Here is a 13,029-nt window from a genome sequence, read left to right as displayed (position 1 = left end):
TATGAGTGAGTGATAGTGACGCACGGCCCTCAGAAGGGGGCGGCTTACGCCTCCCATTAGATTCTTATTCCTGGATGCATTTCTTCCTCAGCAACCCAGATCTTCAAGTGAGTATAGTGAATGTAAATCATCTTCAAGACATTTGACAACCTTGAGAGAGTTGCACATGAATGTCTAACGTGGGAACAGAAAGAATGACACTGTTCATAAATGTTCAGCGATGATTCTCTCCGAACTGTGTGGAAGATGCCCATCAGACTTGTAAGAGCTCTATTTGCAGCGTACAAGTTTTTAAATGTATAATTGAATATTTCTATATGTAGTCATAACACTAGACTGCTACAACATGGAGAACTTATTTTGTATGTCTAAGCCTTCCACGGAATATGCAGTTGTGCCCGACGTGGGGCAACTTTCATGCAACAATAACGCTGATACAGAATCCAGTGATGGTAGCATTGTAAAGTCCAGGATGTCTGCGAAAAGTTCTTCCAACACAGCGGTCTCATCTTCAGCCGTCTCCAACGAAGAGCTGAAGGAATTTTTGGAGCAGATGAAGTGGCACATCAACAACAAGCTGGATAAAACCAGGATTGAGATGGTGGAACTCAGGAGGAAGGTGGAGGCCATTGATGTCAAGCTGGAAACGGCTCTTGGTGACAAGAATGGAGTCATGACCAATGGCGAGGAGAAGAAACCTCACCCTGAAGATGAGAAGGACCAGACAGAAGGAGGAAGTGGTGGTGGTGGTGATGAAAAGGGAGGAGGAAGCAGCAGCAGTGGAGGAATTGCAAGAGGGAAAGCAGCTGGCAGCAAGAAGATGAATGGCAGCTTTGCTAGGAGCTTTAAGGGTGTCTTCATGAACAGCAACAATAATAAACTTGACAAGAGTGCAGGAGGGGTTATAGGGGTTGGTCTTGGTAAGGAGGAGGATGAGGAGGAAGAGGGAGAGAAGCGGAAGACAGTAACATTTGGACAGGAGGTGGTCGTCAAGGAGATCCAAAGGGTATTCAGCGGCAAGAGACGCTCCAGGAAGTCAAAGAAAGATGAGAAAAAAGAGCATATGCCACTGGAAGAAGAGGAGGTAGATGAGGAAGAGGAGGAGGAGGAGGAAGGAGAGGAAGAAGAAAAGAAAGCAGATCATTCAGTGGTGGAAACGAGTAAAGGAATGAATGGAGTTGTTAGAGATGATGATGATGATGTCACCGATGACTTCACTGATTCAGATGGAGACGATGGGGATGAAGGTAATGTATAATTTGATAAAACATTAAGATTTGTTGTTAAAAAGGTCTGTGTTCCTTTTACCTAATTACAGATCTCCACAAGTTATTTTATCTGACTTGACCAGATGTGCACAACCTGATAGCAAAATCCATACACCTTTGTCACAAGTGTATTTTATACTTTTAACCCATTGAGGATGGACTGATTTTGCTATAACATACATTTCCCATAGACACTTGACCGAGTATTCTCGGGTCTTGTCCTAAATGGGTTAAATAAAGTGCTGTGACCGAAAGGTGATTAGCCCCTCAATAGCATTCCAACTCCCTCAATACATTCTGATGTATTCTGTCTCTACCATTTGACAATAATTGATAGCTTAGTGATTTTTCGGAATATTGTTCAGAATCTTGTTCAGAATCAGAATCTTGTTTTTCGGAATATTGTTCAGAATATTGTTCAGAATCAGAATCTGGCTCATTGAGTATGATTGGTGCTCTGAGTACTAGACTGAGCAGCAGGAATTCAATGAGGAAATTATGCTCTAAATATTCATTCCCAGTGAGTGACCATGCAAGAACTACAGTATGAAGTTTAGTACGTTCAGTATGCTGATGGACCAGTCACATGGAATTCTTTTTTTTAACCCTTGTCTGAGTTTCCCTTGAGGTGCAGTAGTTAGCACTGCATTGCGCCCTTTTGCATACACATGTGGGAAACATGCATGCATGTGCCTTATATTGCAAGTATTAACTCAATTTGGCAACCAACCTGGCTATAGTGGCCAACTGCCCAGAAAGATTGTATATCAATTTTTCATTAAGTGGCTGTTGAGTGCTACATTATCAAGTATGATTGTCTAAAACATATATATGAAGAGTTTGCTTGCAAAAACCGATAAGTCCATATTTGCAAAATGGAGATATTTGCGATTAAAGTTCAAGAAAAATAAAGAGAATAATAAGAAAATTTTTGTTTCTTTTGACCATAACTTCAAAAATATACCTTTATATGTAGTGACCAATGTATCATTTAAAAGGTATTATTTTGTACTTTTTGACAGAGATCGTACTTCAAAATCTTCAAAAATGGACTTATCGGTTTTTGCAAACAAACCCTTCATATCCAGAATCTCATTTCAGGATTAACAGTACTACAGAGGGAAGGCAAGTTGCACACTTCCTCCTGTTGATGCATGCACAGATCTCCCCCCCCCCCCACGCTTACCTGCTGTGTCATTCTTACCATTACTGCTTGCACAGGCATAGGCCACCAGAGTGTGCACTTTTGTATTGAATGTCAAAGAACAACTAAATTCTTCACATATCATGTATGTTAAAAAAAAAACCCAAGAGAATGATTTTGAGGAAACTCACATTCCGTTCACTTTGTGATCCTACATCTCAGAATGATAGAGGGCATACTTATAGAGTTTCCCCAATTCTCTTGTAATTTGAACATCTGTGCTTTATTGAAGAGCTTTTTGTCATTATTTTAACACATGGCTATGGCATCCCCCTACTCCTGCACCCCTCCCCCCCCCCAAAAAAAAGAAAAAGAAAAAAGAGAAAATGTCTCTTTTTTTCTTCCCATGGCAAAACTTTCTAGAAAAGGAATTATATCAGAAAACTTTCTCTCAATATATGGTTTCAGAGAACCATCCCATGAGATACTATAGAGTGTTCTTTGATATTCAGTGACCATCTTCATGGGGACTTCAACAAATCAAAATGTATGAGTGAAGATGAGAAAAAATGGAATCAAAATAAAACTTATGAAGAGTGAAAAATTATCACAAATATAAGGATATATAAAGAGAAAAATTGAGTTATTGACTAATTGATTAATCAATTTATTTATGTATTCATTTATTTGAATATAAGGATATATAAAGAGAAAAAAAATGGAGGTATTAATTGTCCAAGCAGGGGAAAATTGCACAGAGTCTACCATGATATTCAAAGTCTTGTGTTTGCAGCTGTAGAGTGACAAAATCTTCAGAAAGTCATTGTTGTTTGAAAATTCATATAGGATCAAGTTGCCAAATCCCATTATTAGAATTTATATGTATGTATAGTGTTATGCAGCTATGCTGATCAAAACCAATTATGAAATATGCATGTCAGTTTAACTTCCACATTTAATATAATGACCATACTAAATACCCTTTAAAGGTTATTTGATGCTGACCACATTTCCTCAATGAGTTTGTGTGAGGAAAAGCCTGTTCCCACTGCATATCCTGTTGTAATGAGAGGCATGTTCACACTTGTGTCTATCTACTCAAATTTCCTCCATACTAGTAATCAAATGAAACTCATCCAGACACGCCATGTACCAATTTCTTATTTTTTCACGATGTACTTCCCACTGTTGAGGTGTGCCATGGAAATGATTAATAGTGTAAACAGATTCTAACCAGCTGTGGGTCCACAGCATGGCTATTTCATTCTGCAGTACATCAACATTTCTGCTAATGAAAATTATCTCATAACATGTTACAATTTAATAGTCTCTTTTAAGATATTTTCATATAATAAGAATGAGTGTGGATATAATAAGAATGAGTGTGGTACTGTTTGTTAGATTACAACATTTTTCTCTGTTTCACTTCCTTTTCAAAGAAAAAAAATCCCAATCAATGTTCCATCTATGCCTTCTTAGGGGAAGCTGAACTGATTCCGTAATTAGCATGATTGTGATGCAGCTGTACATTAGTAAGCAAATTGACACTTTGATAATAATTTGGAATTAAGTTTCTATAGGATTCTATGTCATCATAAGATATTTATCTTTCTTAACCAGAGGCAATCGGTGTTAAAATCAAAGTCATGAAAAGTATACATCATCAAAACTTGTATTGATATGTGACTTGCCTGGAAGAACGTTTTAATCCTAGGGTGGCATTGTAATGAAAACTATTTGCCCAAGGCTAACACATAGAATTATCTTCTTTTTTCTTTTTCTTTTTTTGCGTCGGCGTCCAGTATCAGGTATGCCTGTTAAGAAACTCTTAACTCCATACCACGAAGTTTCAGTTTCTAAGTGCAGCTAGACTTCATGGTGTAGTACATTTCTGGACTCCTGCCTGAGAAAAGTAACTCATAGAATACAGCTATACAGTTCCTGGAAATTTGAGAGAAAAATCACAAAACTGGAGCATCGACCCATTGCGCTGCAGCATGTATTTTTCTGTAGATACTGTAAAACATGATATATTCGCGGCATGAATTTTTCGCGAATTGGAGCCGACGGCCTTTTTTGCGGCATGAAATTTTCGCAAACTTCCACTGGCATTCAATGCATATAGTGTAGACAAGGACTTTCGCGTGCATTTTTATTTCGCGAATCTTTGCGCTCGGGAAATTAAAATGCACGCCGACATTCCTTGTTTTACAGTAGTCTGTAGGATTTATTCAAGAAAAATGCATCTGTAAATACCCATGCACTAGTGAAACTATGACCAATCTGTTATGTATGCTTGAGAAAAAGGAAGCTGATGTGACATTTTGCATAATCTGATTAAAGAACAAGTTCACCTTCAAAGACACGTGGGTTGAGTGAATGCAGCAATATTAGTAGAACACATCAATGAGAGTTTGAGGAAAATCAGACAATCCGTTCAAAAGTTATGATTTTTTAAAGTTTCTGCTCAGTCACGGCTGGGTGAGAAGACTACTATAGCTTTTGATGTTTACAGAAAATTCAACATATTTTCACTTTTCTCGCATAACCAAAGAACACTTGACTTCTCTCTTTCAGAAGGCAGGGGGAATAATATTACTCTTAACATACATCAGTAACAAGTCGAAGAAATGTGCACTTCATTCAAAAAGTAAAGTTTTGTGAAATTTCTTTTTATTTTCCTTATATCGTTGTACGCATGTGACATCATACACCGTAGTAGTCATCTCATCCAGCAGTGGTTGCGCAGATACTTTTAAAATTAACAACTATATAACAGATTGTCAGATTTTTCCCAAACTTTCACTAATGTGCTCTACTAATATTGTCGCATTCACTCGATCCACATGTATATGAAGGTGGATTTGTCCTTTAAAAGCCAGCAAAGAGTTAATTATTTAATGGGGATGGTGGAGCAGGATTGAAAGGAGCACATTACATTTCTTTACATTTCTTTCTCTATGATGGGCCTTGCCCCTCCCTTGTAGGGATGAGTCAGTGTTGTAATGGGACCCATTAGTTTCCCCCAGGCTACTGCAGGTATGGCATATAAAGCACATCGTTTTTACCAGCAAGATCTGTTCTGAAAGACCCACAGATTTGAAGATCAGAAGAACAATTGGTAAAAAAAGTAAACATTTGGCTTTGGTGAAATGACTCTGATTGTGTCCCAGGCTAGGAACTTCAAGAAGCACACACTATTACCCAAGGCTATTACATTGATTGATAAGTTTTCTCCACTCGCTGTATAAAGGAAAAATTTTGTGGGAAAAAAACTAAACAAAAAGAGTTGGTGCATACTGCATATGCCATATGTTCTGTGAGTCTTTTTTTTTCCGTGAAGCATGTCTTCCCACCAATTACTGTATAAGCTGTTATTTTCGTGAGGGTTTAATTTTCGCGAATTTCGCGAATCACAGTTGGATTGCGAATTTAACAACGTGCGAATGTAACAACATGCGAAAATGAATCCATGCGCAGTTTTGATAGAGCATTATTGTAAGCGTCCGCGTCGATTCGCGAAAACAACATCTCGCGAAAATGTCTGTGACCTCATTCGAAAAAATATCTGTACGCGAAAATAACAGCGTATACAGCACATAAGTGGTTAAATTAGCGATTATGGAGTACAGTAATGACATGGAGAAATGTTAGCATACATGTCACATTCATGTCACCATCAGAGTTCATATTTTATCCTCTTCTTAAATTGGCAAATAGCGCACGAGTCACAAAATTCGAGAAAATAAAAGCCTTTGCAAAATATGTGGTGTATACAATAACTTATTCAAATGGCACTTCCCTAGAAAAGGTCACTGTGCTCTGTACAGTCATTGAATGCTCCTAGGATTTGAAGTGGCAAATGTGCATTGTAGAGTGAGGAGGACGAAGTGTTTTCAAGGCTCAAGGGTATCCTTGTTTTGATACAGGTTACTCACATTAAAGGGATCATATAGTTTTGGTTGAGACCTAATTTCAGGTTTCTAACATTTTTTTTGGTGACATAATGAGAAACCTCTTATGAAATATGAAAGAGCATGTAATTCTATGAGGAATTCAATGTTTATTTGATGAAAATTGGTTTTGAAATGGCTGAGATATCCAAAAAAGAGCGATTCTAATAAAGTGTGGGACCCACACTTTATTACGATCCCTTTGTTTTACTTTGTTTTTGGATGATTCAGTCATTCCAAACCCGATTTTCATCATATAAACTTTGACTTCCTCTTAAAATGGTATGCTCTGTACTATATCATAAGTGTTTTCTTGGTATCTTGCAAAAAGTTAAAAGTCCGATTCTCATCTCCACTAATACTGTACTATCCCTTTAACCATTTAAAGAAGGAAATGTCTGCTTTAGGAGAGAAACAGATAGAGTGAAATAAAGAAAGAGAAAAAAGAATGAAAGAGACAGATAGGTTGAGTCAGTGAGAAAAGGAAATGCAGAGAAAGGGATAGAGAAAGAAAGAACAACAACAACAACAAAAAACCCAGCAGAGAGTATGAACGATAGAAAGAAAGAGAGACAGACAAGCTGAAGGAAGAAGAAGGATTGAACAAGATACAAACAGGAAGAAGGAGTGTGAAACACTGGAAGAAAGAGAGATGAACAGACTGGGAAAAAAAAAGAGATGGCCAAAAATGGAAAAAGAAAGAGAGACATACTTAGGGAAAAATAAAGGAAAAACGAATAAGACAGACAAGGGAAGGGGTGAAAGAGAGATGGTGAGAAATAGAGGGAGATAGAGGGAGCGACAAACCAGAAAGAAGAAATCGGGGACAGACAGACCAAGAGAGAGGGAGTGAAAGGAGAGACAATAATGAACTGTAGGAAAGAAGAAGAAGGAAAGAAAGAAAGAAAGAAAGAAAGAAAGAAAGAAAGAAAGAAAGAAAGAAAGAAAAAAGAAACAGACATACTGAGAGATATAAAAAAGAGAGAGAGAGAGAGAGAGAGAGAGCTGGATAGATGGAGAGAGATGATTATGAGTAAAGAGGAGGGAGGGTAGTACAAATTTGTCTCTCTTTCACAGACTGAGAGCACCTTAACTCTCATTCCAGAGGGGGGATTTTCATGCGTTGACAGCAATTATAAATGGTATCCTATCGCAACAACATATACTTTGTGATTCCATATTTCAGTGCGGGTGATGTGCTAATCCATCTAAACCAATTTAGCAAATTAGTTACACCTGCAGGCTTGTGGCAAAGTCTGTAATGAAAGATCCATGTAATTCTCTCTTTTTCGTTAATGAACTTTGGCATCATAATGTGTATATGTGTCAGTTGTTTTAGTCAGTGGTTGCATTTTTTCCCCTTTACCATCTGCAGTCTGCAGTGTGTTTGAAGTGTCATGCTTTGAAGTCTGAAATCAAAATTTTGAATAGTTTGACCTTTTAACTGTTAATTCTCTGTCATCCACGAGATTTGTAGTTTGTGTGGGACCTGACTGATAAACAGTCTTTTGAGAGCAAGAAGGGCATAAGTACTGCACAAACCCTTTCTGCTACTTTGAAGATCAGCCTCAATGAAACTAATGATTGTGCTTGGAGAAAAAAGGGTTAAGCCTAGAATAAAAGAAATAAAAGGGAAAGCTAGCTTTAAAAAAAAATAATAAAAAGGAACATGAAGAGAAATATTATGATAGCAACATGGGAAGAATCATATTTACCAGGACCTAGATATCATCTCTTTATCATAGTAACTTTCTAACTTTCTAATAGCTGAATTGATCCTTCTGTTTAATTTCTGTCTTCAACAAATATAAAAAACAACGAATAACGAAAGTCAAGTTATACCCAGTCTTATACGCTTGAAAATTAGAAACGATTTAAAAAAAAAGGGAAACGTCAAACAGCTGTCCCAAGTTGGAATTACTCATCACAGAATATTTCATGCTGTCTGTGATATGTCCAAATGGGTCACATGACCTGGAGATGAAGAAGTCAGTGGAATCCACTGGAACATGTGTCAAATCTCCGAGAGGAAGCTGATTTAAGGATAAAGGATTCCGACGAGTCGTGAGAATGTGCGACATTAATCTCAATCACAGACGACTGCCCCCCTGCCTTTACCTTGAGTCCATGTATAGACCACTGGCCGAGATTTTGTCAGACGCTTTTATCCCACTGCCCTTTCTAATTAGGATGCATCCGTAGCTATTCCATTCTGCTGACAACCTTGAAATATTTGCTATTTGCACATTAAGAAAAGACATAACTTGATAATGAAAATTCACACCATCTGACCCCCCAAAGTGTTTTTTTTTTTTCATTCTTGTCTGATTTATAGCTCATTTATTTATTCATTATCTATTCACATATCTATTTTCCAAGGGGCATGTTTAAGATTTTGTCCTTGAATCCTATACTAGAAGAAGAAAGATTCCCCCCCTTTGCTGATCCTCCTCCCTATTAAAAAAAAAATTGTGGCCCTTGATAATAACCACATAGACATGAAATTTTCCCTTACAGTGTATGTTCTATAACCCACATGGGTGATTAGGCAATGTAGTGAGTTTCAGTATAGGTAGTTTGAGAGTCGTTCAGTTATTGTGGAGAACATTTGATGAGCCTCTCTGCAGATTGAGGGAGAGGATGTTTCTTCTGAGATGAAACCCCTGTGGGCACTGTCAGCCCCCCCCCCCCCACACACACACATTAAAGATATTCAGTGGCCCCTTGACAATAACCATTAAGACATAACATTTCTCCTGACCAATGGTTGAAAGAAAAGAAATAAGTAAGTCAGCTAGGATAGTCTTCTAGTTTTAAGAGAAGCAAATTTTTCATCGTGCCTCTCTGCCGATTAAGTGGGAGATCCAAATTTCCTGCCAGAAGATTTTAGCAAGCTCTCTAGGATACAAGCAGCTGCCACATGACTTGGACCAAAAAAAAGAAGAAGCAAAGATCTTCTCCTTTTTTCTTTTTCTTTTAAACATTTGTGTCCTTGAGGTTCCATTTTTTCAAATGTGAAACAGAGGGCATGTACCACATTTGATGTTAATCAATTCGTTAATCCAAGCAGCATAATTTTGTGCTTTTACATTTTCACAGAATCTTCAAGATTAATCGGTCATGCGCCAGAATATATTACCTGATACAAAATATATATTTATATATTATGCACATGTCTCCATGGCAACAAGATGTATGTAGGGGTACCTACTCAGAAGGGATGGCTCATCTTTGGATTTGCCTTTTTAGGAAGAAGAGGTGATGATATGTCATAATTATATGTGTCTTTGGAACCAAATTTCTTTTCTCGTCTTTCCTTTTGAATTGTCATGCATGAAGTACTTGAACTCAGGTCATCATATTTGGTATATTAGTTTGCAGATGGGCATGATGTTGAATATGTCTTCAAAGGCAAGTTTAAGTTCACATCATAGAAGGCTTATAAAAGAAAAAAAAAAATCAGTGTTTGCATTTATCAACTCACTTTTGTCATAGAAAAGGATTCCAAGCAGCTCTGGGGGAGTTTTGGGCATTTGATGAGCACAAAGCTGTTAATGGGGTTGGAAACACATTTCTGAAATGCCAAAAACCGTGTTTGAGCCAGAAACACATTTCTGTAGAGTTGATAAATGCAAAGTCATTTTGAAACATGTTGGTAGGCCGAAACATGTTGGTAGGGCGGACCTGCCCACACCAAGCACTGCTAACTGCACATCTCTGCTCATTGTGTCAAACTGCGCAATGGAGCTGTGCAGTGACAAGGCCTCCCAGTTGACTCATGACAGAGCACGAAAAATGCAACGACATGAGAAACGCGATCCGAAAGGCGTTTTCAAACACGTTTTAATGGTGGGTATTGAAACACGTTTCAAACATGAGAGAGTTGATAAATGCAGCCAGTGATGTGAAAAGTCAGAAACTGATTTCACTTTCATTGAAGTGAAAGCGAGAGCTGGGGCCCTTTGCTAGCTGTTTGATGATTTCCATAGTCAATGTTCTCATGAAGTTTATTAACCCCTCCATTTGTTTGTTTTTTCTACCATGCAGCCCAAACAAGTAATGGACCACTTGATATTGAAAAGCTGAGGCAAGAGGCATGGAGGAATAGCAAGTCAAATGACTCAGTGGTAAGATGAAGTGTTTACTTTTACAGGTAATTGAAATGTTGTCGAAAAAATATGACGGCCAAGCTATTGTTGTTGTTTTTTCTATCGTGGAAAATAATTCTCGTGTTAAGCAATCATGATTGTGTTACTTTCCAGTTTAACATTGCCTGTCAGAGTGTTGTCTGGTGTCTGTTGGTTGAATTGAATGCTGAAAATCAAACTTTTTCACTGGCCATTTCCCAAATGACTCTCTATACCCACTTCAACATAATTTCTTTCTCTGTTTTTTTTTTCCAGAATGAATATCAAAACACACAGGTTGGCACGTAAGTATTGGTATATGTTTATTTTTCATTTTTATTTCTGGTATTGCTGTATGTATGATGATATGAAAGAATGACAGTACTGGTCATTCATCGTATCAAATACATTTTACAGGATTTAGAGTGTGATATCAACTTCAGAAGATATGTAACAATATGACAGCTACATATCTGTCAGTCATATGTCATGCGATCTTTAGGTTACAAATAACGCAGGACCATACATCTAGTGATGCCGCATGTCCTTGTGTCAGTTTTATTATAATGTTAAATGACTTCATTACAATGATGATGATGGCTTTTATGTGATAGCAATAGTAATAACTTCAGTAGTAGCACTAGTAGTGATTATGATAATGATATTATAGTTGTAGTAATGCTATCTAATAGTTACGATGTTGATGATTGTAACTGAAATGATATTACAGATGATGCTAAAATGTAATATCTCTGACACAGAATTACAAGCATGTAGAAATCATCCTGTATGTATGACGTGATATGGGTTTGAACTAAATTTGTGAGCCATACATTTTTTGTCCCCTTATAGTGTGACTGAAGACTTCTATGAACTCCCCATCACAAATGAACCCCCCAAGCTGCCATCAATGGACAATCGGCCACCGATCCCCAAACAGAGGATCGTGGACGAGGTGGAAGATGTCTACGAGGACCCAGATGACAGCACCACGGAATCCGGGCGGGTAAGGGTGATAGGAGACCACACCCTCCCCCTCCCCCGCCCTCTCCCCCTCCCCACCCACCTTGTTTTCACCCCTAGTCTCTTGCCTTAGATATGCTAGCAGAGCACACTGTCATAACACTCTTAGATTACTGCCAAATTTGTATGCACATACCATCCAACCGGATTCCTCAAACACCCAGTTGGTCAATTAGAAGCAAAGTTCATTAACTCTAAGGCAAAATTTGATTTTACCTTCGTGAGCTTTCGCCTGCCAGGTGTACTGTTTTCTGCAAGCTTCATCAGACCAGCATTGACTAGCCGTGGATGGGGCATTGCCAGTCTTACAATCCGATAAAGTGGGAATGTACATTGAAGATAATTTGTATTGTCCCATGTTGCAATTCATTGTGTTTTCGCACCCCTGCTGTATGTGAATAGCCTCCCAGATCCATCTTGTGAATACTTTCCTGTGTTCAGACAAAATGATGAGACTGACAATATCCCAGTGAGTCAACGCCAGTACGATAAGGCCTGCACAAATCAGTAGGTGAAATCTCACTAAGGTAGAATGAAACTTGAGTTGATTACCTGTTAATAAGATTTGCATCTAATAGACATTTACCAATAAGATGAACCCCCTCAAAAGGTCCAGTTGGTCCGTTGCTCGCCAAATTGATAGTGAGATATGGTGGGAGAAACAGAGGAATTGATAGAACAGGCAATAGAGCTGAACTCACAGTATGTTTAGAATCATCCTGAAAAGATACAAGCGACTCGCACATCATCAACCAAACACAGCACAGTACATTTCGGTAGTTCAAAGAGAACAGGTGGTCAGAGTCTTTATGGTTGCAATGTCCTGTTTGATCATTCAACCCTTGTAGTATTCATAACATCTTTTACACAGTCTACATGTGAGTGACCAAAGGCATTTAAAGATATGATGAGAACAACTGACTGATATTGACTGCAACTTAACAATGCCATTATAATTATTTTCAACCTGTCGGGGGGGGGGGGGGTGTATGTATGTCTGTGTTTAACAGGCATTAGTATGTGTCACACATTTAGCCATAATGAAGCCAACAATGAAATATTTTAGATGGCAGTTCATGAAAACAAAACACAAGTGAAATAAACGGTTGAAAAGGCACTGTATTTTCAACTCCATACAGTGTATGAAGACGGTGGAACTACATCATAGAGAAAGTACACCTGTAGACACGTTTACACTCAAATCGTTGTGTAAATAATGGGTAGATAATGAGTGTGACATCACAGCATCGTTGCCGACGTAGGCGTTGGTGGGAAACTGGACGGCGATAAAAACACAAAAATGCTGTGATGTCATTCAGGATGTAGAGGAAACAATGTGGAACTGGTCAAGCCATTACAGACACCTGAACTGATTCATTTAGATTCACAGAGAAATGTGAGCTGGCCAGCACTTAAATCAGTCATATAAAAGTTTGGTTGTGACAGATTAATTTGTGTGCTAGTCAATTGTGGCTGTGGTGGACACTTTAGCTCTATCATACTGCAGCCACTGC

The 13,029-nt window shown here is 38.2% G+C and overlaps 1 protein-coding gene across 1 annotated transcript in view; it reads left to right on the top strand.

The window, feature by feature from the left end:
- The first annotated feature begins 346 nt into the window (after nucleotides 1-346).
- The window catches only part of LOC140238567 (uncharacterized), a 57,033-nt gene continuing 44,350 nt past the window's right edge, over nucleotides 347-13,029 (top strand). The window contains exons 1-5 of the mRNA XM_072318468.1: nucleotides 347-1,084; nucleotides 7,843-7,894; nucleotides 10,413-10,492; nucleotides 10,769-10,797; nucleotides 11,345-11,498. Of these exons, the coding sequence (XP_072174569.1) occupies nucleotides 347-1,084; nucleotides 7,843-7,894; nucleotides 10,413-10,492; nucleotides 10,769-10,797; nucleotides 11,345-11,498 (1,053 nt within the window). The remainder of the gene's footprint in view (nucleotides 1,085-7,842; nucleotides 7,895-10,412; nucleotides 10,493-10,768; nucleotides 10,798-11,344; nucleotides 11,499-13,029) is intronic.

This window comes from Diadema setosum, chromosome 15 (genome assembly GCF_964275005.1).
Source record: "Diadema setosum chromosome 15, eeDiaSeto1, whole genome shotgun sequence".
Classification (NCBI taxonomy): domain Eukaryota; kingdom Metazoa; phylum Echinodermata; class Echinoidea; order Diadematoida; family Diadematidae; genus Diadema; species Diadema setosum.
This window is presented reverse-complemented; position numbering and strand designations above follow the sequence as displayed.